The 27011-nt window shown below is 41.4% G+C and overlaps 1 protein-coding gene across 1 annotated transcript in view; it reads right to left on the bottom strand.

Annotated features, from left to right (window-relative positions):
• The window catches only part of LOC148532411 (uncharacterized), a gene marked incomplete at its 3' end in the record, with an annotated part of 116017 nt that overhangs the window by 77703 nt on the left and 11303 nt on the right, over positions 1-27011 (bottom strand). The window contains exon 2 of the mRNA XM_088467825.1: positions 9194-9377. Coding sequence (XP_088323951.1) covers positions 9194-9377 — 184 coding nt within the window. The remainder of the gene's footprint in view (positions 1-9193; positions 9378-27011) is intronic.

Genomic DNA, 27011 nt, shown 5'->3' with positions numbered 1-27011 from the left:
ATAACTTACATTATTACAGTACATAATAGACATGCTAATGGAAATATGTGTCCTGAGAATGATCACACATACACTAGGAGACGGGAAGTTGAACACAAAAGGACTAAAAAGTAAATTGATCTCTGCAAGGACTGAGATGCTGCCAGTACATTTGTAACACACATCTCATGTCCTCACAATGCCATTCACTACATGAAGTGGCAAGGAAAGGATAAGGCCTTGGTCTTTCTTTTGAAGACTGCTGGTTCTGATACTGATAGCCCTTTTGCTTGTAGTAGTAGTGGTGGTGGTACCATTAAAAAATTGAAAGTTGTTAAGATGAGTAAGACAGCTCCGGATAAAACAACTGTGTGCCCTGAGAAACCAAAATCACAAATCCCCGAGGAGAGTGCAAGTGTATCCGCGGTTGCCATGTGTGAACCAGACCTAAATACTAGTGTACTGATGGATCCTCCAAGTTACAACATTTGTGTGCCCTCTGTAAATGTGGGGAAGGGCAGTCAACATCTTGTAGACGTAGTCAGTGAGGATGCTTCTGTGGAATTGCACATGGAGGAGGAGGATATTTTGGTAGTTGAAGGCTCTAAGGATGATGAGGATGTTGATGATGAAGATGTTGGTGATAAGGATGTTGATGCCGAGGATGTCCTTTGTGTAAGTAAGGCAACAACTGTTGCCCATGGATTGAAAAAGCCAAAGCCCATTGTTGTCATGACGGGCAAAAGACAAGAAAATCCACTTCTCATGTGTGGAATTATTTCCACCCCAATCTGGACAACAGTTGTCAAGCTATATGTAACTGTTGCCAAGCAAAAGTGAATAGATGGAGGGTCCTAAACCACCTAGGAACCTCCTCCTTGTTACGTCACTTGGAGCGCATTCATCAAATATCAAAGTGTATGTCGCCAAGTTCCAAAACTCAAAACGTAACAAGTCCAGTGTCACCTACCTGCTCCTTCTCTGTGGGATCCAAGCGCCTTTGATCTCCAACACCAACATCCGCATCTTCAACATCCTCATTCATCATCGGGAGTAGTCCTGCTGCATCCAATCTTGTTATTCGAAGCATGATTGACTTCTCTCCTATCCATGATTCCTCAGAAGGATCCTTGATGACTACGCCTGTTGCTGCTGCTGTTGCTGTGAGTGGATCTTCATCCCAGAAGGGGACCAGGAGGAAGACTACTTGTAGCGTATCCTCCAAAAAACAATTAACTGTCAAACAATTACTTGCAAGGGCAAACAAGTATGACAGCAATCACCCATTTGCACAGCGGATTACATAACAGCTATGCTAGTATTAGATGTGCATCCAGTATCCGCCATTACTGCAGTGGGTTTTCAACAGTTAATTGAGGTCCTGTGTCCTTGCTACCAGATCCCTTCTAGATTCCACTTCACTAGAACAGCAATTCCAAGTCTGTACAAGGACATTAAAAAAACCTTATTAATGTCCTCAGAAATGCCGTTGTACCCACTGTCCACTTGACCACTGATATAAGTGGGACAGGGCAAACTAAGGATTACATGACTGACAGCCCACTGGGTAGGTGTATTGCCTACAACAGCAACAGCAGCAGCAACATCTACCAAAAGACAGCTGATACAGAGGCAGGCTACTCTTTGTATAACTGGTTTCACTAAGAGGCATACTGCTGAGAACCTCTTAGAAAAACTCAGGGAAATCATTGCTAAATGGCTTACTCCACTTGGCCTCTCCTCGGGATTTGTGATTTCGGACAATGCCACCTATATTGTGAGAGCACACAATTAATTTGGAAGTGCAACATTTTTTTTAAAATGACAGGGTCGTGCAGGAGATGCTCTCGGTGGCCCACATAATATCCGGACATTTTAGACATTTGGCAAATGCTTGTCAAAGATTGCATGACCAGCAGGTACTGTTAAATTTACCCTGTCATCAGCTGAAGCAAGAGGTAGAAACTCGGTGGAATTCTACCCCTATATGCTTCAGCGGATGGAGGAACAGCAAAAGGCCATCCAGGGCTATACACCGGCCTATGACATAGACCGTGGAGGGGGAATGCACCTTAGACAAGCACAGTGGAGAATAATTTCCATGTTGTGCAAGGTTCTCAAACCCTTTGAACTTGCCACACGTGAAGTTAGTTCAGACACTGCCAGCTTGAGTCAGGTCATTCCCCTCATCAGACTTTTGCAAAAACAGCAGGAGAAACTGAAGGAGGAATTAAAGCGGAGTGATTGCGCAAAGTATGTCGGACTGGTGGATCAAGCCCTTGATTTACTTCACCAGGATCCAAGAGTCGTCAATCTATTGAAATCTGAAAAATATATTTTGGCGACCATTCTGGTTCCTGGTATCAGGGTACTGCCATGCTGTCCTACCTTGTGAATTTTTTTACAACAGATCTAAATCTAAAACTGTGCAAAGAGCTGTTGGTAAAAAAATTGTCAGCTGCAGCCACACGTGAAACGTCATCATCTCCTCCTTCAGTTTCTGCAGCTGCCAGGAAAAAACAAAATTTTCCTTACAAAATGCCTGCTGGTCATGCAGATCGTTCACCAAAAAATGACATCTGGTCGGGCCTGAGAGAACTGCCTACTAGTGACATGTCTCCTACCGTGACTATGTGTGATACTGTCTCCATTCACAGAATGGTGGAGGACTATATCAGACTGTCTAATAGGCATGTCAGACAGTCCCTTTCACTACTGGCAGGAAAAAGAGGCAATTTGGAGTCCCATACACAAACTGGCTTTGCATTACTTAAGTTGCCTACCCTCCAGTGTGTACTCTGAAAGAGTTTTCAGTGCAGCTGGCAACCTTGTCAGTGATTGGCGTAGGAGGTTACTTCCTCAAATGTGGAAAAGATGATGTTCATTAAAATGAATTACAAATTCCACGCGGAAGACCTCTACCAACAATTACATAAAAAATGACAGAGGTGGATTCCAGCGGGGACGAATTAATATTGTCTGAAGAAGAGGATGTACACACTGATGGGGATGACGAGGACGACGACAACTTGTAATGTAAAGCCAGTTTGTGTATGGGATCAATTTCATTTCCATGTCCAATAAACATTGGCAGCTTGTTTTATGGGGTTCCAAACAAACCAATCATATCAGCCACAATTGGCAGTCCTTGTCGCTGAAATGATTGGTTTGTTAAACTGTGAATGTCCTGTTTCATATACAACATAAGGGTGGGTGGGTGGGTGGGAGGGCCCAAGGACTATTCCATCTTGCACCTTTTTCCTTTCCATTATGTGCTGGTTGGGGCATTGCTGCTTGACATTTTAAATTAATGTTATGGTTGGTTTAGGAACCAGTGATTTGTTTTTAAATTAATTTATTATCAATTTCACAGCCAGGGGCTGCACCAATGAATTTATTTTTATTAATTATTCAGCCAGGGGCTGCACCCAAATAATTGTTTTTTAATTAATTTATTATCAATTTTACAGCCAGGGGCTGCACCAATGAATTTCTTTTTATTATTAATTATTCAGCCCGGGCTGCACCAATGAATTGTTTTTAATTAATTTATTATCAATTTTACAGCCAGGGGCTGCACCAATGAATTTCTTTTTAATTAATGAATTATCAAGTTTACAGTCATTGGCTGCACCAACTATCAACTATTCAATTCTCAAGGGTATCCAAACCATCATCTTTGCATAGTCCTCAACTCTATTAATAATTATATCAATCAGTTTTGAGCCAGCAAAATGGATGCAACCTTTTGGCCCATTAACTAGATGAAAAAATCAATATTGTGAGCGGTGAGGTGGTCAAAATTGACTGGAAACAAGTGGAAATAAATGTTTTTGAGGTTAATAATACTGTAGGAACAAAAAAAGGCCCATTTTATGTGATTTTAGCGTTTTTTTTTTATTTTTTAAGAAAAAAATCCAGATCCAAAACCAAAACACAGAGATGAGGTTTTGGCAAAACCAATCCAGATCCAAAACCAAAACACGGGGGTCGGCGCACATCTCTAGTGTATACCCAGCATAAGTGGGATATTTAATTAGAGGTTAATGTGTGCCGTGATATGCACCTACATACATCGCCACTAATTATGATAACCCTCATCAGAGATTTTCCTGCATACCTGGACTCCTGGAAACATCTGTGCTGATCATGGTTGCAAGGTGACAAAGAAACAATCAGAAAGTTGGTGCCTCGTCAATAGTTGAGTACTACACTTTCACTTTCTTACCATAGCTGATAGACATTTTGTACCGTAGTCCAATTAATTGCAAACGATGTACAGTACATGCTCTTAATTAATTAATAACTCACACTTACACATAGATATGCAAGGTGTAAATTAATTAACCCCATTAATCTTTTATTTTTACTTTTTCTAAAATTCAAACATTCCCAACGTAAAACATTTGTATTTATCTGTTACATTTAAAAAAAAAAAAATTTACATAGCGGCAATATAGAGATTCGGGCGAAAATAAATATTTTTAATCCCTGTTCATGGATATATTTTTACTCCTGTGCTTGGTTAAAAAAAAAAGTAAAGGCTACAGACTTGAAGCTTTTAATGTTTGAATATATGAAATCCTAGTGCTTTTTTTCTTTGATGCGTGTGAGGAAAATTTACAAGTGAAAAGGAAAGAAAATGAGTTTGGGTTTTAATTTGAAGGCCAGCTATATTGTTATCCATCACCAATTGCCAGCTAACTTCTCCCTACTTACAATGAGAAGAGGGTCATTGGCAGAAAACTGCCTGCACCACAATCAAGTAATCTCTTTTATCCAAAGCCCTAATCCTTTTAATAAACAAAATACGAAAAGGCAGTCAAAATTACGTCTAGCCTGTTTGAAAAGCAAGGAAATCCTGAGAGTACAATTCACCACTTGTTATATTCTTGGACCATGTGACTTAAAGTCATTCTGTGGGATAAAAGGCCCAAGCTGGTATCAGGGTACTGCCATGCTTTTCCCTCAGTTCCCAGTCTTAGCCCATCTGTTATTCAGGGAGCGCATGAATGGCATGTGTCAAGAGAGTCATCACTGAGCAAACTGCCCAAAGAAATCAGCCAGGGGACTTCCTTTTTCTTCTTCTGCACAATTGTTGTGGAGGCGGCCACCATATGGTGAATAATTAGTTTTTGACCCTACTCCAGTAAAATGTTGCGGCCTCTGCCAGGCTCTATCAATATGTGTATGAATGAGTGGTGCCGGGGAATGCCTTTACATTAACAAACACTGTGAGATTGTGCAGCCTTTGTGGAGAAAAATTGTTTCACACACAATGTGTTTGTCTTGATATAACACTGTAAACCCCAGTATCTTTCCTGGACAAATGTGCTTACTGTGCCACACAGTATAATTAAGTGAGATTTACTAAATGCCCTTTTGTTTTGGTACTGTATGTTCCTATTTTCAAATTAAAGTGATGATCGTGTAATGAATCAAGAATAGACCGTTTAGCACAGTGAAGTTGTTGTTGGTACTGATCATTGCTACATATGTTCTATCAGTAATAAGTTGCCCACCTTCAGTGGAGGGTGAGACACCTCTGGCATTGGCAACTGGGTGGGAAAGTCTAATTCATGTCAGTATCCATATTTGGTCATATTAAGAGTTAAGCTAGATACACATTATACATTTATTGGGCCAATCAGCCAATTATCAGGATAGCAAGCCGATTTTTCTGTGGTGTGTAGGCATGATGGTTTTGCCAAAACACCAATAAAACATCCCAAATGCTTAGTTTCGATTGTCCGATCATTCTGAATTTCTGAAAGATGTAGGCCAAAGTGTCCAGATATCATTTAGTGTGTAAGATAATTATATTTCCTATGATTTTTTTTTGTTTAGCTCATCTTCCTTGTGGGTAGACATATGCAAATTTAGTGTGGTCCACACTGGCTGCCTGTCTATTGAACAGTAAGCTATTTAACAGCTTAACTGGTGTGGTCGCATGGGATGTGACCGCAGCCAGCTATGCTTCAGCTAACAGGGTCGCATCCCATACGACCATGCCCCCCACTTTGTCCCCTGCCTTTTAGAAAGGAAATTCTGTTATGTGTGGAGGGGGAGGGGTAATACACCTGTGCTCTGCATGTGTGCAGAGGGTGGGGTAATACAAAATGGGGGTGGGGAATCTACTATCAGTGGGGTTGTGGGATGGGTAAATTAAAGTATTTTGATGCTGGAGGAGGAAGGGGTGGGTAAAATAATTAAATACAAATAACACTGGTTATTGGGGAGGAGGAGGAGGAGGGTTTGTGTTTAAAAAACAGACTTTTTACATGGGGGTGCCTCTTTTACTACTAAGGGAATGTGGGGCCCGTTGGGGGTACTGTTACTGACAACTGGGGGATCTACTGCCAATGGGAGGAGAGAAGTAAATTTACAATTGGCACCTATGGACAAGAGAGGGTGCAAGACACCCCCTAGGCATATTTTTTCAATAAAATATTTAAATATATTTTTAAAAATACTTTCTAAACTTTATTAAATAAAAATATACTGACAACTTCTAACTGGTTTTGGGGGAAAAAAATAGTCAGTTAAGTGGTTAAATCCTCAATGCATTAAACCGGACAATTGTATGTATGTGAATTTCCATTTGTCTGAAATACTCATGCCTTCTTTTGTCGTCCTGCATTTTCTTTAAGTTTTAAGTAATGATTGTTGACAAAAGGTGGCAAAATTGTGCGGTGTGTGGGTAAGCACAATTTCTTCTTATCGATCTATGTGCTTGAAATTGCTGTATTTTTAAAAGTGTATAGTGTATACAAGCGTTAACGGTAGCTTTCACTGACAGAAAAAAATTGAGCCATTTATCAGATCGATAGGAAAATCATTCTAGTGTTTAGCTAGCTTTAGAGGGTAAATTTACTAAGATTCGTGTTGGTCCCGATTTGTCCCGTTTTTCAATTCGGATAGCATTCATCAAAAACTACCGTTTTTTCACTTTAAAAATAGGGAATTTACCAAGCTCCCAGTTTTGACAGGATCGTTTTTGCTTGATGGTGTATTTGATCAATCCTGTCCGTGTTGAAGCCCCGAGTTCCCTGCCTGACTTTCTCTCCTGAACAAGCAGCCTGCACAAATCAGGTAAATATGTGCAGACTGCTTGTTTTTTGTTATTTTTTAGGGTTAATTTTTAGGAAAAAATTGACGTGGAGTCCACCCCCAAAAGCCTAACCAGCCCCGGCCTGGTCAGCCAGTCCTGGTTCTGAAAATAACGGGGAACAAAACGAGTAGGGTTCCCCCGTAATTTAGGAACCAGCACCTGGCTGCAGGTATATATGTGCATATAGGTGGGCCAATATAGGTGGGAAAAAATGCATAGGGGTCCCCCTATATTTAAAACCAGCACCGGACCCAAACCGATTGGGGTGTAATGCCACAGCCAGGAGACCCTATTACCGGGTCTCCATGGACAAAGCATTCTCACCCCAAGCCAGTCAGGCCATGCCAGGGATCTCAGGGGAGGTGGAGACCCCCCAAAAAAGGGGTGCCCCTCTCCCCAAAACCCCAGGCTTGGTCTGAAGCCCAGGGCTCTTCCCCACAGCCCTGGAGCAGTGGATACGGGGGTAATAAAGTGTATTTTACAGTGGAACTACAGGTGCCAGCATGCCTGCCCTTTGGCACCTGTGGAACTACAAATGCCAGCAGGCGGCCGCCACCTGTACTCCCACTGTAAAATAAATAGTTAAATAAAGACAGTACACACACACCGTATATAGTACAAGTTTATTATATACACCTATCCCATTCATACAAACTTACCGGATGCCAGATGTTTCTGTTTACATCTCCCATGTAGAAATCCATAAGGACGTACCTGCAACAAAGATCCTATACTCACCTCCATCCTCGTGCTGGTCTCTGTAGCATCCAGGGGGGTCTTTGAAAAACAATAACACGAATACCCAAACGGACAAGTATCAGTATGTGTGTTGTCACACATACCGATACTTCACGAATGACAGCTGATGGGATGTCGTGGGATTTCCCACGTCCCGCCAGCCAATCAAAGGCAGCTTCACATATAGCGGCCGCTCATTGGCTGGAACCCACGTGGTTCCAGCCAATGAGCGGCTGCTATATGTGAAGCGGCCTCTGATAGGCTAGCAGGCTGTGGGAATTTCCAAAACGTCCCATCAGCTGTCATTCGCAAAGTATTGGTATGTGGTTGGCGTCGCCAGATTATTCATTTAAAAGATTTGGTCTCAGCCAAATCATCCGGCTTCGACAGCATTTTCCCCCCCTATATTTAAAACCAGCACTGGCCCTGCAGCCAGGTGCTGGTTCTTAAATTACGGTGGAACCCTACATGTTTTGTTCCCTGTAATTTTAGGAACCAGGACTGGCTGACCATTCTGGGGTTGGTTAGGCTTTTGGGGAGGACCCCACGTCAATTGTTTCCTAAAAATTAACCCTAAAAACACACTAATCATTAGTAAACATACACAAATCACACTGATTTGTGTATGTTTGATGGCAACTCGCAGCTCAGAAGATGGTGCATTTGAAACTTCTATTGACTTCTTGATTTGGCTATAAAAACGTCCGAATATAGCAAAACGAATAATGGTAAATTCCCAATTTAGGCAGAAATTAATGAAAAAAGTACTTCCGATTTTAGCTGATGGTGCATTCATTTCTAGTGAAAAAACTGCCGAATTTGCGGCATTAACTCACCCGATTTCAACCCCAAAAGATGAACAAATCACCCGACTTTATTGATCGTAAATTCACGATTTGCAAAAAAGTTATATTTTCACCTGAGATAGCAATCTCGGATCAACACGAATCGTTGTAAATTTACCCCTAGGTGTAAGAGAAAAAAAAGTGCAATATGCTCCCGGAATAAACCATGTTGCAATACAAGGGGTGTAAATGCAAAGGTTGTTCATCTTGATTGGTGACATGTGTTGTTCACCAATCATATGTTCCAACCTGCTGTCTGTACTGTCATTTAGTGGTCAGTACAGACAGCACCCTTCCCAAACTCTTTCCCAGAGGGTTGGTAGTTTTGTGGCAGCACATACTGTCACTGCCACCGAGACTATGGGTGGCAGTTCTCTCTCTCACCCAGGATACTGAAATGTGTGGCTATGGCTCTGAAATTCCAGACCCCACTGATTGAAATACAGAAGGATTTGCCTAAAAAATTAGTGTTATCCGAGAAAAGACAACCACTTAACTTAAATAAAAGAACATTGTTTACCTGAAGTGTTGCATCGACTCTTTGTGCTGGACAACGATTTCCCATACAGGTTCCTACCATGCCCTGGATGACCAGCAGTACTGTTGCTAGGTGTATTGGAGTAGTGCTGTTCATCTGGTGACGTTGCCATATGAGCAATAAATCTTGGGCACATCACAGCATGACTTTCATTTTGTTCTTTATGCTGTCAGAGAAAAAAAAGGCAACTAAATTAAAGATTAAGATTTCAGTCTCTTTATAACCAGGATAGTGAGCATCACAAATAGCCAATATGTGATGTAATGTATGTTCTTCAGTATATTGGATCTGGTGCCTGTGGTTATGGAGGCTGCAATATATTAAGCTTTGCCCAATCCATTTTATGATTAAAGTAAAGTATAGTAACTGGTTTACAAACACTTAACAGCATTTGTATAACAGTACTGTGGAAAACACAGCCATTGACCCCTAGAAGTGTCTGTCTCTAAAGTCTAATGAAATAACATACTTCTTTATTATAAATGACTGTGGTAGGTGCCATTAGTAACCTGCAGCTGAATATCATAGTAAATGCCAACCAGGACTGTCCTGGGAAAAACACAGTATGTTGAAGTACAAGTTGAGTCTCCAATATCCAAAATGCTTGGGACCAGGGTTATTTTGGATAACAGAATATTCCGTATTTTGGAATATTTGCATATCATAATGAGATATCTTTGGAATGGGACCCCAATATACACACATAATGTATTTATGTGTTATATACACCTTATACACACAGCCGCAAGGTAATTTTATACAATATTTTCAATAATTTTGTGGCTCAAAGTTTGTGTACATACATAAAATTCAGTTATGTTTCATATACACTTTATACACACAGCCTGAAGGTAATTGTATACAATATTTTTTAATAATTTGTGCCTTAGACAAAAATCAAAAGTGCACCACCAAAATTAAATTGTGCACCACCAAAAATCAAAAGTTTAATTATCTCAGTCAAGCCAAAAAAATTCCGTATTTCGGAATATTCCGTATTTCGGAATATTTGGATATGGGAGACTCAACCTGTACTAGGTATGGTAAGTGTATGCCAGTAATGGAAAAATTTTAACTAGTACAGTAGTTTATAATGCTTGACTATGGAATGCTCTAACTACAATAAGGAAATACACACATTTAAATATAACGTATTTCTAAATGTTATAAATGTAAAACTAATTACAAAGAAATGCATTACTTCAAGAAACAACTTTTTATTATTATTATTAATCCTACCCAAACTGATTTATAATAGCACTACTATATAAAAGTGCAGAGGGCACATAACTAGGGTTTCCCGCAAGACATCGTTTTCACCCTTTAATGAACTCTACCCTAGTTTCATGTTATATTACACAGTGCATTTGTGTCTATTAGCAGCATGTCCCTCTGTTTTATTTATGGGTGGTTTAAATATTAATTGTGACATAAAAGGTTGCAGTCAGCAAATGAAATATATTTTTGTTAATTGATCACAACTCTTTCAAATACAACAAAGTCATAGATATTTAACAATACAATATAACTTGTAGACAACTAGATACATGTAAGGTGCTGTAAGAACATTAGAGAGACAACTGTTTGCACTACTAAGCAGGCAGATTATGTTTTTGATAATTTGTTTGAAGATGACAGAATCACAAAGGTGAACCTTCAAAGTCATTGGACCTTTTTGCTTGAAGTCTATATTAACAGAAGTCTATGTTGTGTTTGCACAGGGAGAAAATCAGTATGTAAATATTTATCAGCTAACTTTTTTATACACTATTCTGCACCTTTTCTTATATATTTATACATTACCTTTTAATATTGTATTTTGTCATTTAGCATGACTGCATTAGTTATAGATCACCTGATGTCCAGTGTTCACATACCCTTCCCATAGAGAAGCATAAGTCATTCATCTATTGAACGTTTCAGCTTTATAGAAATTTGCCTCCATTCATATAAATCAGCCGTTTTCAACCTGGGGTACTACTCGCTGTGACGTTCAGGAGTATACAAAAAGTGCTCAGTAATGGCTGAGTGGGAGGGGGGCGGGTTAATTAGTGTCCTAGACATCTCTACCCCATACACTACAGTACGACCCTCATGGTAGGCAAGAAAATACAGTGACATCTTCAGTGATGTTTCATGCATAAAAGAGATTTAGGCCCAGATTCAGAGGCGCTTGCTATTTGCGAGCGCTCTCTCTGAATCAGGGCGAGACAGTTTTTTTTTTCACTGGCCTCCAGGCTGCTCGTCTAGCTGTGGGTGACCACCCACAGCTTTAGCAGGGCGGCCTGGCGATGGTCGCGATTATCGCAACCATCGGGCTTGCGACGAGACCCTTGTGGTAAGGTCTCATTCACCGCAAGCAGCAGTGAACTTCCTGCTCAAATAGAGCAGGAAGTTCACTACTGACATCACTGGTGATGTCAGTAGGGCCACCCACAAACGGCAGGCGTTCCTTCAGGAACGCCTCCGTTTGTCCAGCCACCCCCCCTGCACGCCCACAAAACGGGGCGAGCTGTCAATCACAATCGACAGCCGCCACGTCTTGTAGTGAGCCCCGCAGCTAGTGAAAATTCACTCGCTATGGGGCTAGCGCACGCTGCGTGTGCGCACTGCCTGGCCATCGACCCGCTTGCGAGCGCTATGCGCTCGTGAGTGGGTCTGAATCAGGCCCTTAGTTCAATCCAGACCATTTCTGGCACAGCGCCCCCAATGTCAGAACTTGCGACTATGACCACAGCATATTACATGTTTCTAATTGAGTGAATAATAAAGCAAAAAAATATATAATTAAAGTTAAAAGAAAAAAAACCTATCCCTGTATTTTTGTTAGAACATAAGAGAGCTTTTTTTTTATATATACTAAGAAAACATATGAGAACTACAGTATAGTGTTGTCAATTTTACAGTTTTCTTATCTTGTAATATGTGAGATACATAAATGTACAATTCATTCTGTGACTTACTTTTATAAATCTTGTTTATAGCCCACGTATCCACTAGGCGATATTAATGAGCGATTGAACAATTACAACATCGTAATCGTTTAATTACTCATTAATCGTGCACTATAATGACGGAAACGACCAGAGATGTACGCTCCCGCTGATCGTTTCCAACATCAATCATCACCTGAACATGCTGGTCAATCTGCCGATAACAACAGTATGGCCATGTTCAGGGATGAGGGAGGGTGCCTACACTGAATGACTAATCATTCAGTGTAGGCACTACAGGGAATCAGGAACGACTGTACAATTTACGATGTCGTAATCGTACGGTGTCTTTCCTAGTCGCCTAGTGGATGCGGCTTTAGATATAATGGTGCCTAAAATTTTATCTAAAGGCAATAATATTAAACACACTTGTTTTGCTTTGCAAATATTGGGGTATAAATAACACAAATTGTCTCTCAGGGGTACCCAGGTGGAAATGAATGAGAACCACTCATATAAATGTATTACACATAATTCCCTGATATGCTACGCCGTCCCTTCCGTTTTCCCTATGTGTGTGGAACACCCCTTCCTTTGCGAGAGCTGTCAGATAATCAGTATTATTTAGTCAATATTGCTGCAGTGCCAGTGAACGGTCACTTATCATGCTGAGTCTCTAAATCGGAGCCATCAATGAGGAGCAAACAATAAAATAGGAAGGAGAACATCTGGGTTGAGACTGTTGGAAGGGGGCTACTGTGCAGATTCCATGGAGGCTTCATTCCCTGTACCAATATGGCTGCTGTACTGTATGTAATACTGTCCACTGACATGGTGGGAGATGGACATCTCCTACTTAGCTCGTTTGAGACCCAGTGATATACTATCCCAAAAGATCTTCCAGTGTCCTGCACCACTACACTCACTGGCTGGTGAGCTGTATGAAGCCCCACTTCACTCAAGCTCCCCACTTCACTCAAGCTCTGCTCCTGACCAGTGTATATAACAGTGAATACGGCTGTCCTTGCTACTGCTGAATAAACCACAATCACTGGTCAAGAACAAAGGCTGTTCATAACTTGAGTCATCCACTGGTGTGTGTGTGCCTATCAACTCTGCAAATTACAACACCTGCACACACATCTACCCAGCTTGTAAGTAACTCTCCTTCCCTTCACACAGCCAGATATGACATTTAGTTGTTTGCAGCACTCACTTGCAATCAGTAAGCTCATTGCCCAACACACATACACGCAATTCATATATTGTTTTCTACTATTTGTCTCACACTGTATATATAAATATTCCCGCTATATGCATGTACAACTTTCATTATTCATACTATGGGCGGGATGCATCAAAGGTAATAATGCAGTCAAATGCCCGAAAATGCAGTTTCTGGGGGTTTGACCTTATTTTCCATACGCATCAAGCTTAGGCCCGATAGGCAATGCTGCTTGATAGAAGCCTATGGGCTTTTTACGTGGAAACTTCCCTTAAAAGGGATCCAATAGTATCCCTCCCAGGGTCCCCTGTGGCTCGCAGTGGTTCAGAGGTAACAGACTTAGCAGTTTTCAAACTGAAGCAGATATTGCATAATTTATACAATAAAGGTATTTGAGAGCAGTAACCAGGCCCTGGCACAGGGGCATGGCCAATCAGGGAGGCGTGGTCACTCCCCCTCCCAAATGTTTTTTAAAAAGTACTATGTGCGGCACCGCACACCGGGAAAGGGTGTGTATTTGTCCCCCTCGACCAGGGGGAAGATCAAGGAGGGAGGGGCAATCAGTACAATCCCCTTACCGTAACATTTGCAGGGAGAGAGAGGAGACTGCTACTGCGTGTGCTGGGCTGGGGAGAGAGACTGCCGCTGCTCTCTCTCTCTCTGCACAATGTGCTACTAACCTGGCCCCTTCAGCTGACCCTGGTCTGGGTAAGTAGTACTCGCCCTCCCCCCTTTTCAACGTCCCCTGTATATAATGTATATTACAAAACTGAGAATGTGTATTTTATTCAACAAAAATCAATCTAAAGAATGTAAAAAAAAGACATCTTACAAACTGTAGAAAAATAAACATATTTTGTACTGTTAGGGTTACGTGGAGGATATGTTTTCTGAAACACAATTTTCAAATTAGCAGTAAGTAATTGCTTCACAGCACAATATTATTGTGCTCAATATGTCCTGGTTACTATTAGCCTAGACCACTACAGCTGGCAGACCCTCCCCTAAGAGTGGCATACTGTAGCGTTATCTCAGTACTCAGTGAAGTCAATATTTTCAGTAGTTAAGTGTTTGTTTCAAGGCAGAAAGAACTAACATCCTTCCATGCTGGTTGTACTTCAGAAATGATTAAGTAAATCAGTAAGAGGCTGACATATCATATAGTACACAGCCCAATTTACAAGTTAGGTGAATGTACGCCACAAAGATACCAGTACAGCAAATATTGATTTTCTTGATTGATAGTGTACCTTATGCCATGCACTCCACTCAGACATCTGCTTGTTACCACAAGTCAGCCCTTTTGTCCGGAAATAATACAAAGTGGCGCTCTGTACTGTCGGCTGAGAGTTGCAAATATTTAAAGGTAATAAATTTCTCAGACAGAAAGGTAACTTCTTTCATTAAAAAAGCACAAAAGCAACTGGTGTTTACTTTGAGTCTTAGCACACTCCTTGCACCTGTACTTTTCAATTGTGTGTATGCCAAATTTTCTGTGGTTTTACAGAAAGCCCTTTATGTCTGTTTGTAACTACAGTAGCGACTAAAGATTTTTTTCTTTCTTGGTCGAAAGTACTCAAAACGCAGCGCACGTGAAATGAATGTAGTGACACCTACAATGGAACACACACCTATCTGTAAATGTTTAGCTGACTTGCAATTGTTTTAGGATTTCAGAGCCAAATGACAGTATTGTCATCGGGCTTGCGACGAGACCCTTGTGGTAGGGTCTCATTCCCACAAGCAACAGTGAGCTTCCTGCTCTAATAGCATCTCTCACTCGTGATGTCAGTAGGGCCGCCCTCAATTGGCAAGCGTTCCTTCAGGAACGCCTCTGTTTGACCAGCCACTCCCCCTCCCCGCCTACAAAATGGGGCGAGCTGTCGATCAACTTCGACAGCCGCCCCGTTTTGCTGCGAGCCCCGGAGCGAGCGAGTGATTTCTCGCTCGCTCCGGGGCTCGCGCACGCGCAGTTGCACACGCCCTGGCGATCGACCCGCTTGCAAGCGGGTCTGAATCAGGCCCTCAGTTTCATGAGCTGCATAAATTATCCATTGAAATCTACTTCGGAGCATGAGAGCTCTCTGAATGTCTGTGTGTCAGGAAAGCTGTAGTGTTTGAGACAGGTCAGACTTCACTTACAAGCCAAGTGGCTGCCCAATCTGTGTCGATGTTACCAATGTTTACACTGCTGTAATCCCCAATCCTCTCCCATTTACGTCTCTGAGATGGACATCTAAAGCCTTGTTATTATTCCAGACATATGCCACTCTTGACTGGACTTATTCGGAGTACTGAGTTTCCACTCTACATTTTGGACCATACACTCTCCACCTGGACCACAACACCTACGGCATTTGGACACCTAGTGGACAACCTCTACAGCCCATCATCTGTGTATTATCACTAAAAGGACTGTTCTGGACACTCATCCACTATATTTGGGTAATGCCTTGCTGCTTAATTTGGTCTAAATAACTGACTGTTGGAGTTTTTGGTCCTAAGGAAAGCTATTTGAAATTTGGGATCCATTTATGTGGCTAGAATTATGATGGCTTTAGATATGATATTTATCATCTCCTATTTTTTATGCTGTATTTTAATAAATGTGATCATTGCTTTTTTACATTATCCATCCACACCATTTTTATTTAAATATGTATTTATTATATTTAGTTATTAGAGCCAGATCTCATCTATTCTAATAGAAAGCTTTAGTGCTATTGGGGAGACAGTAAAGTCACATTTAGAGGTCTACTTAATATTTATCATTATATATTTGTGGAATAATCCCTTAAACCAAACATTCAGTATCTTTCGTAGTTCTGTCATTTCCATGTCAAAAATATCTCCAGGATCAGATCCTTTCTCACCCTAGACGCAACTCATCCACTCACTGGTCATCTCCACACTCCCTGTATCCCACCTCGCTCAACTTTAATATGTCCTAAATGTTGCTGCCCAGCTCTTCTATCTCTCCAAGCTTTCTACATCTGTCTCTCCTCTCCTACAAGTCCTACACTGACGTCTCACACTCACAAAGCCCTCACCCAATCCTCTCCCATTTACATCCCTGACCTCATGTCCCTTCACACTTCCACCCACCCACTTCACTAATTCATGCCACCTCTCCTCCTAACTGATTATTTCCTCCCAGTCCCACCTCCAAGATTTTTCCTGTGCTGCTCTCTACCACAGGAAATCTCTCGCTCCCCATCAGACTCTCCACCTCTCTACAAAACTTCAAACAGGCCCTCAAGACCCACTTCTTTAGTAAAGCATTCCAGCTCTAATTCTAACCCATTGCTCCTTGCTCACTGTCTCTCCTTTCTGTGTCACCCCTGTCTACCTGCCCTTCCCCTTTAGACTGTAAGCTCTAATGAGCAGGACCCTCTGTCCTCATGTGCTTTTCCTTCCCTCATTTATACATCATCTCCCCACTGCGTACAGTGCTTCCAAACCCTTGGGTTCTGCTGCCCTGCTGCTTATTTGGGTATTATGACTGCTGCTGCAGCAATGTTGTCTATGTCCTACGCATTTTGTACTGTAATTGTAAGTACTGTTCATATACTTTGTAAGTTACTGCGGACTAATTAGTAAGTTCCATGAGTATGATACGCTACTGATACAAATAACTGCAAGTAGAGACTTTGCGCCTATTTATCAAATAATATTTGTGGTATTTGCCCTGAAAACACCTATTTTAAGGGTGTATCTGCAAATACTAAGAATCCCCCCAAATGTACCATGGAAGGACTGCAGCAGATATCTCCAATATCTGCTGTAGTCTCTCCATTTACAACAGGAAAAGAAGACCCTATACTTGGCCCTGGCAGCTAACGCAGAGGTTGTTAGCCGCTATAGCCTATGTGCACAACCAGCAGAGGCTCCAGTAGTATCCCTCCCCAGCAATGGCCATTCGCTCATATGCACATGGCAGGGACGGGCTCTTTTGGGAGATCTTTCCCTGTATGTGGTTTTTAATACATTTGGGCAGAACCTAATTTCTCATTGCCACGAATAGTGGTGATAAGAAATTATAATCATCAGATCTAAAATATGATAATAAATATGTTGTCTCTTTCGCAACACAAACGCGATCGCAGCTGCATTTTATTGTATTTGCTACATACACAGTGATTTGCAGTACAGTATTGTTACTGCCAATAAAAGTCCTTCTGTTTTGCATATATTTATAGTATTAACAATGCCACGCAGTCGGTACCATGTACAATATGGGTGAAACGGAACACTGGCATATTTCTTTTCTGGTACATAATTAATCAGTCAACGGGAATATAACTAGAAGAATAGTTAGTCATGGAGCCAAGTTTAGTACACAAGGTAGCAGCCAAAGCCAAGTAGTAGTCTGTAATGGGCCCAAGTTTGGTACACGCACTGATGCAGCGAGCAGTCAAATAGTAAACCAGGATAAGTACACTGGCAGACAATTCTGTAGCGTGATGCACAGTAGCAAGTTCACAAGGTCAGGCCACATTTTAAGACATCCTTACCTAGTCTCCCAGAACATCCGGGAAGTTCCTGAATTTCGGATGGCTGTCCTGGATCATCAAGTTTCCCGGAGGCAACGATAACGCAATTGCGCTGTTACATATTCCCCCCATGCCCATTTCTGCTGCGTCATGAGACCAAATGTTTCAAAAACACACTGACAGATTTTGCATGCGCAGACTTGTTCCTCAGATGCAGGTGAGTAAACATATGTTGATCTTGAAGGCAACAAAATTAAACTTTTCAGAGTCATAATGTTTGTACACTCTTTTAAAGTAACAAACCCACACTGGGAAAATAGTATCTTTAATAGCGGATGACCTGATACTGGGGAACCTCAGACTATCTACTTCTTTCATATGTGGAATTTGTGTGGGTTGCCTCTGGGTGCTCCAGTTTCCTCTCACCGTCTGGTAGATTAATTGGCTGCTGGCAAAAAATGGACCCTAGTCTGTGTGTATGTGTACATCAGAAATTAGACTGCAGGCTCCAATGGGATATTGTCCAAAGTAAATGAGTAAATATTCTCTGTACAGAACTACATAATATGATGGCATTAAATAAATAAGTGGTTATAATAAATACATACAGCATAATGTTTTATAATTGATGTTGGAATATTTGTCCTAGAATCTTGTGTCCCTGAGTATATCCTAATTTTTCTGATCCTAACCCACTTTTTTATTTTAGCGGATTGCTTCCCCTGGCAAATACAGTAGAATTCTCTGTTGCAGACTTGATGTCTCTTTTATTAATTGCGAGTCCCTGCAGTCAGGGGAGGCAGATCCTCCATTATCATACTTCCTTCCCTATCATGCTTCGGAGTTTTGATATAAAAACTGTGTTTTTATACATGTGTGCCTCCCCAGCCATTGACGTCACCACACGTCACTTATTCACACCACCCAATTATCACATGGCATCAACACTTAAATAATAATTAAAATTTCTTTCACAAATGCACTTACCGTATATACTCGAGTATAAGCAGAGTTTTTCAGCACATTTTTTGTGCTGAAAAAGCCCCCCCTCGGCTTATACTCGAGCGATGCTCCAGGACCAGGGCTGGTTCTCCCGTTACGCAGCTGAGTAGGGCGCCACATATTGGAGGGCGCCTCACTCAGCTGCGTACCATGCGGGCCACGGTGTCAGGCTCTCATCGGCTGCTGCTGCTCCCACTGCGGGAACCATCTTCCGGCTCCCGCAGTGGGTAATGGGAGAGACGTCATGATGTCATGACGTCTCTCCCATAATGCAAAGCAGCCAGAGGAGCCGGTAGCAGCGTCGGGACCAGGAGCGGGGTTTCAGGTAGGTGTTTTTTTTTTTTTATTATTACGTCTCTCTCTACTGGGGGGACTACTACTGGGGGCAGTACCAGGGGGGGGATTACTACTGGGGGCACTACCAGGGGGGGATATTACTACTGGGGGCACTACCAGGGGGGGTTTACTACTGGGGGCACTACCAGGGGGGGTTTACTACTGGGGGCACTACCAGGGGGGGTTACTACTGGGGGCACTACCAGGGGGGGTTTACTACTGGGGGCACTACTAGGGGGGGTTTACTACTGGGGGCACTACCAGGGGGGGTTTACTACTGGGGGCACTACCAGGGGGGGATATTACTACTGGGGGCACTACCAGGGGGGGATATTACTACTGGGGGCACTACCAGGGGGGGATATTACTACTGGGGGCACTACCAGGGGGGGTTTACTACTGGGGGCACTACCAGGGGGGGTTTACTACTGGGGGCACTACCAGGGGGGGGTATTACTACTGGGGGCACTACCAGGGGGGGATATTACTACTGGGGGCACTACCAGGGGGGGATATTACTACTGGGGGCACTACCAGGGGGGGTATTACTACTGGGGGCACTACCAGGGGGGGTATTACTACTGGGGGCACTACCAGGGGGGATTACTACTGGGGGCAGTACCAGGGGGGGATTACTACCAGTAGCTGCTGCATTTCCCACCTTAGGCTTATACTCGAGTCAATAAGTTTTCCCAGTTTTTTATTGTAAAATTAGGTACCTCGGCTTATATTCGAGTGTAGGTATCAATAATATGATGGAATAATAACTTTTTACTGGCATTGTAATATATTCAACCTGCCCTGTATCGATGAATTTAATTTTTACAAATGAGCTATAGATTGATCTTGAACCTTGAAATTAGAATGATGTGATATTGTAAGACTGGGGCAGCAAAACATGTAAATCCAGTGCTTGTGGTTTGCTATTCTAAAAAATCATAAACACATGAAATGGATTTTGGCAAGGCTTTTATCCAAGCTAAATTTACTGCACACACAAGATCATGTCGGCCTATTGGTTACTTTTAGACCAAACAAAAAATATTTTTTTGTATATGCATGGCTCAGATTACCACATTATATAGGGAACTTAACACTACTTGAGCAGCACAATGGTTTACCTGCATTTAACATGCTTTTGTGACATATTTTACATGTAGAATTTGAATTCCGTTGTTGTATAGATAGAACTAATATAGTCTTTATTGATCAATTATACCCATGAATAAAATAAAAAATGAATGTCGGGGATAATCTGATTTTTATGTTTAATATTCTGGTAAATACATTATGTGTATAGAATTTACATAGATTTTACATAACAAGAATACTGCCAAGTATTGGTTATACTACTCTCATTTATTCTGATACAAGTGAAGATTTTGATTTCCTGGTGCAGCTTTCACTACAGCACAAAGCCTGGCTCATTTGTAACAAAGTTAAACCTCTGAAACCACTGACCAGACAAACCAGATTTTCAAATAATTCAGATTTGTGTTTCTGTTCTTTCTAATTAAGGGTAATATCGGAAAGCACAGACAGTGAGTAGCATTGTTTAAGGATCATGGTTTTAAACACAAAAATCTGATTATCAGCTCATGTCAGAAGCCAAGCGATAATACAGCTTAGCATTTGTTTGGGCTTTTTCTTTAGCCAAAAGATAATTACTGTTCGTTAGGCCTTACGTAAGTGTATCTGTGGTCCTGCAATGTCTGAATAGTAAAAGCTTACAATAGTTGAATGAGCATTGCTTATTTACAATGGGCATTGCCTGTTTCAATGGGATAATTTCATTACCCAAGAAAATAGAACTACCCAGGTAAAAAGTTCATTTTCTAAGTACAGCAACTTAGTCATGCCGAATGAATACTTCATTTTACGATAAATTATTATAATTGATGGGTCTGTGATCAACTTACAAATATATAACATGACACAAAGCATGCAGCACATAAAAACTAACTAGCAATAGAAATATTTGAATGTTAAGAAAAGGGAAAAAAAATAATTTGACTTGAATGCCACGAGAATAGTACAAAATAGGCAGCAGGCTGATTTAATTTAATTAAATGAAGATATTTTATTTGATCCAGTTGCTGCACTTTGAAATATGCTTATTAGATGTGTATACAGATTGCTTGTTTATGCCTGCACAAGACATGTTATGGCTAATGTCTAGTTTATCCCAGCAATTAAAAATATATTTTTAATAAAATATTTTGCTCAATGTAGAACATGACAGTTGATTACAATTTTTGATGGACTTTAATCAACTTTGATTTAATAACAAATAAATTACTTTGAAATGTACACTGGTATTTTTTTTTATTTTTTTTTTAATAATGCTGAGCTGTATCTTGTAAGGGTAGCTATTTACTACCAAAGTGAAGAAATATAAATGTATAATTACCACTAGCAACCAGTCAGTGATTTGCTTTGATCAATCCAGTGCAAGTAACACAATAAGGGGGAAAAATTGTTGCTTTAAATCCTATTGCAAAAAGTGCTGAAAATATATATCATTTTGACAAATCGCTGTTTGTTACATTTCACTTAAGGCTCATATATGAATAACAAAATATGCAGATATGTAGTGCATTTTGTTTTGTGCATATGGATTATAAGAAGCACTACATTCTGTTTTTAGGTACTGCCCAAATAAAAATGTTCTATATGACTTTTTGTGGATTTGTGCGTATGTCACTATAGAGTCCATCCCATCACCTTATTTATCAATCTCATTTATGTCTTAAATAAATAATGACAGAGAGGACAAATGCCTAGCCCTTCCCCGTATAAAGGTGTCCCACTGAGGGGGGAATTCAATTAGAATCGAAAAAGTGAAAACTTAACGTCAGAGAGGTTTTCGCACACTTCTCGTGTTTTTGTGTGATATTTTCGCATCTTTTGTCAATGCGCACTCCCATTTTTCACACTATCCAACTACAAAAGATGCGAAAATGCATTTGCATGAAAACTGTTCTTGGAGAAACCAACGAAAAGTACTGGTGAATTTGGGGAAATCTGTCTGTACTCCTTAAAATAGTCAACTGACCTAGGTAATCAATTTAGAAGTGTATTAGTGGCCCTAAAAAAAGTATTTGGGATTCTTGTGTCTAATGGCTGTTATATGCTTATTTGCATGAGTGTGAAAAAATGATAAAAATTATTTTTTTGTAGACAAAATAAATGCCGCAGTTAAATTCGGGGTACATTAAAATGGTATATTTTTGAGTCAAAAAAGTGCACTTTGAAATTTGAAAAAAAAATACACATGTCCCATATATACTGTACAGCCCCCCAAAATACCTGACCCACTACTTTAATCCCATTTCCACTACTTTTAATATTTTCACCCCAAAAAGAGCATGTCATTATTGGCCAAATTAAGCTAATTAAAAAATAATTTTTACCAAATTTGTCATTAGGGGGATTCTCCACTTTTTTTTAACAAAAATAGGGATTTTGCACAACTTTTCTCCTATTCTGAGATGGTAAAAACAATGTGCCGTATTTTGTAGATGGAGAATTCACACATGCAAAAACTTTGGCAATAGTATTGCACGATATGCATTTTTGTGTGAAAAGTGCACACCTGCGAAATTGAATTCGGCCCTGAGTGTTTAAGCTGAGGCCTAATTTCCACCACTGCTGAGGATAATGAAGAACAAGTCCTTATGTCAGGGGCAAGAAATTCTCTGTCTCCACCCACAAACCTAGTGCCCCTATAGTGGCACCTCCCCACACCCTGTATCTAATTGAAACATCCTATCCCTCAAACTGAAATTTAGTTTTCGTATGTGATATAAAATGAAGGGCACAAGTGTATCTAACCCACATTTAGTTCTTAGTGGCAACAGCTCCTGCAAGTAGATAATAATTAACAAAATTTGCACCCTAGCAGACATAGACATTTTAGCATGATGTGTAAAAAAGTTCAATCACGCAGAAATGACATCTGCAGACACTGAACTTTTGCACTTCCATAATTTAACTATAATGGAAGGAACTATGTTTGCCTTTTGCAAGAACGTAATCCAATGACACAAAAAAAATGACCAGTTTACTGTTTATTCTGTTTTATTGTCCACTGCCTAGCACAGCAATTAGAGATATCAATAAAAATAGCTAGTCAATAAGTATGATAAAATAAGAGACATATGTTTCTTCCCCTTATATACCATTAGGGCAACAACAGATGTGTCCATATAGACCTATCCTCACCTATCCAAACAAACAATGCTATTTGGTGCAAATAAGCGTCCCACCAAGAGCTTTTTCACAAAATATGCGTCGTATTCACATCATTACTGCAACAAAAGTACAATGCCAAGGTACCCTAAACGCTGATTCTGGCATTTCATGTAGCTTCTGTTTGCAACACAGTCCAGATACATGTGACCCGTTCCATGCCTTGCAGCATGCATCGTTATACTTAAACTGTGTCTTTATACATTTGTGACAAAATAAGTAATACTAAGTACCTAATACACAGTGGATCACATACATGCATCACGTAGGGGTCCGATCGCGGGGGGTGTGGTCGCACGGCCCTGCACACACAGATTGCTGCTGGCAGAGCCTTCCCCATTAGTTGCCCCGAGGCCACGCAGCCCCAAACAATATGATATATATAGACACTGTATATGTGTGAAACTCCTTATATAATAAAGTGAAATAAATAATTCTAACACTGTAGGAAACTCATAATATTGACGGTAAACTTCATCATGGAAATGTACTATAGTACAGTTGTTGGACTTAAACAGTAATAATTACTTGTGTAGCTGTATTTATTCACATGGACTCTTCTTACCAGTGGCGGAACTCCCGGAGACAATGGAGTCAGTTGCTGCCGGGCGCCAGCCCTGAAGGGGGCATCTGGCTCCATTGTTTCCAGGGTCCCGTCCATTCCACCGCACCTAATACACCTATAGTAACGCCGGCCGGCTTCGTTCACTTACTACTGTAAATAGAAACCCAGAGGAGCCGCTGAGCTGAGCGCCAATCAGCATCAGCGGCGCTCCTCCTCTGGCTCCACTACACTCTGTGGTCTAGGCGGGCCGCGGACGTCACGTATCATGGAAAACAGTAGGCTGCTAGAGGGCACCAACCAATGTGATATCAACATGTTTGGAGCATTTCTTTTTCTTTGTGGATTTTAATACGATGAAGAGAAGTTTTCTGTATAACAATTAATACAGATTGTCACATAAGGTTATATAAAGTGTACACTTTTTTGGTGTGCAGGCATTTATATAGTTTATTTTATTTTTTAAAGTGGAGTTAAACTATTCTATTCATTTTCTATTTGTCATGACGTTTGAGGACATATCTGTGGAAATTTAGAGGGAAACATTGGAGCAGGTAAACGCATATGTGCTAATCTCTGGTACGCATCTATTCAGGGGCAGAACTATGGGAGACAATGAGGCACCTGCTGCCGGGCTCCAGCTCTGAAGGGGCACCTCCTCCATTGTCCACAACATATTCACCCCACTTAGGGCTGTAACTATGTACCCAGAGTGTACCTTCACGGCCGCCCAATACATGGCACCCCTTCCCGGCACCTGAGAAGCCACCATACATTAGTGGAGAGCTCCATGTCAGACCGTCAGCTGCAGCCTTTGTCTGTCAATAGCCCGTCTGAATGCAAATTGCTGACTGGGGGGGGGGCACCAAATTATAACTTGCCTCCGGGCATATGGGGTGAACTTACGCCACTGCTTCTTACCTCTAATTTTTTAAACCATTGTATCACCAACCAGGAAATTAGGTAACACCACAGACTGCTTGTATTGCCCCTCCTGTATGAAGATGCGGGCTCTCCCATATATATGAATAGGAGTCAGTAAAGTCAGAGGCTAATTTTGTTTGGATTAAGCCAAGTGACCTTTCGAATTTAAAATCCATTTTGTTCATCAGACAAATTAGTACTAGAGCTTAGAATAGAGAAACAGTTTATACACTGGTAACAGAATGTCAAGTAAATTAAATTATTTCTATTATTATGGAGGATAACTATAGATTAATTTGCTTTAAAGCAACATGATACAAAAAAAAAAACTTGTTTTTAAATAATATAGATCACTCTTGGCCTAGTAAAACCTGTTATATCATATCTGCTTTGAAAAGTGATGACTTGCCATTCTGCAATTACCCATTATATACATTATGTAGCTACAGGACTATAATTTATATTTATAGACTATGGTAGTGGTTCCCAAACTGGGTGCTATGGGGCTAAAATATGGCAGCTCTCAATGCACATGCATATATTCAGATAAATAAGTTCTGTGTTACTGTACAATGACACCAGGGCATAAATGTACACCCTTTTGTATGGTGTCTAAAGGCCCCCATACACGGTGTGAGGCGATAGGGGATCTGTCGTCCGACATATCGGGTGGTCCGCGCACACGGTGCGATCGGGTCGCCCGATAAGCAGACTCCCTCCTCCCTCACTCACATAGCTATGCATGGGATCGCACACTGCATCCCCTGAATTTTCGGTCCTGCAGAAAGATCAGGGGGAACTATGTACGACCCCATGGGAGCGCGCTCGGCCCAACATCTGGGCCATACACAGTGCGATATAGCAGGCAAATCGCACCAATCAGTCTGATCGCATGCTTCATCGCCCCGTGTATGGGGGTCTTTAAGGCCTGATTCAGCATTGCATGCCACCGTCGCTGCTACGTTGCGAACGCAGCTGTGATGCGATAATATGCAAGTGTCACAGCCGCCGGGAGATTTTTTGAGACCCCCACTTGCAGCTTTGCAAATCAAAGCATTTGTGTACAATGACGCAGCATCTGCAAAGTTGCAACATCTGCATACAAAGATGCAGCATTGGCCACAGCTCATTCGGCAGTTGCAGTCCTGAGTGAATCTATGGTCCAGAGACTGGGAGTTCAGACACTGGAGACATATTTCTTGTGTACAAGCTCATAGTCGCAGTGTTACACACGCCCCCGAATCGATGTCAACACATCTGCGTTCTTTGCCACTACTTCACATTACCTCCCCTAAATGCTCCCTGACTCTCTATCACGCTGCAAATAAATAGTCGCTGTGAGCGACTATGGTAATGTACCTTGACGCATGCGCAGTGCAACATTAACATTCCGCATCCAACATTAAATGAGCGCCAATCTTCAGTGTCAATTTGTGAGGAGGCAATCCTAGTGGGTTGGAGCTGAAGTTGAAGAATCCCATGAGGTAGTTGACTGTTTTCATCATTCATTGTGCTGTCTACTGACTCTCCATCCTAGCCAAGAAAATAGCACAGCAGGTAATTAGTTGATGGTCGTGAAGCTGCTATTCTTTGCTAATTTGCAACTCCATGATCATGGGCACATCAGGGCAGGGGCATAGCCATAACTTTGTGACCCCACAGCAATATGTTATAGGGGGCTCCATCTCAATGCTTCTAGAGGGCCACCTGTCTCCACAGCGCTTGTTCATTTTATACGCCATATTAGTGTACTAGTTACTTTTGTGAGCCATAGTGATACCCTAGTTAATGTTATTCCCCATAGTATTGCCCTAAATCATGGTATGCCCTATAGTAGTGCCCTACTGTAGTTAATTTGCCAGTGCTTGGGAGGCCGATGGTCAAAATACTGCTGCTGGCATCCCGACAGGGTTAGGATACCCCTGTCAGTAGGTATTATAACCCTCCCCCTCTCCCTACCCTAACCCTAGTTCCCCGGTGCCTGAACCTAAACTCCCTTCCTAGTGCCTAAACCTAACCTAACCTAAGCACCGGCATCCCCTGTGCCGTGATACTGAACGTATGCCCACCACAC

The sequence above is a fragment of the Taudactylus pleione genome, unplaced genomic scaffold (assembly GCF_031769625.1).
Source record: "Taudactylus pleione unplaced genomic scaffold, aTauple2 ptg000077l, whole genome shotgun sequence".
Lineage (NCBI taxonomy): Eukaryota > Metazoa > Chordata > Amphibia > Anura > Myobatrachidae > Taudactylus > Taudactylus pleione.
Note: the sequence above shows the minus strand (reverse complement) of the source record. Positions and strands in the feature narration are given on the sequence as shown.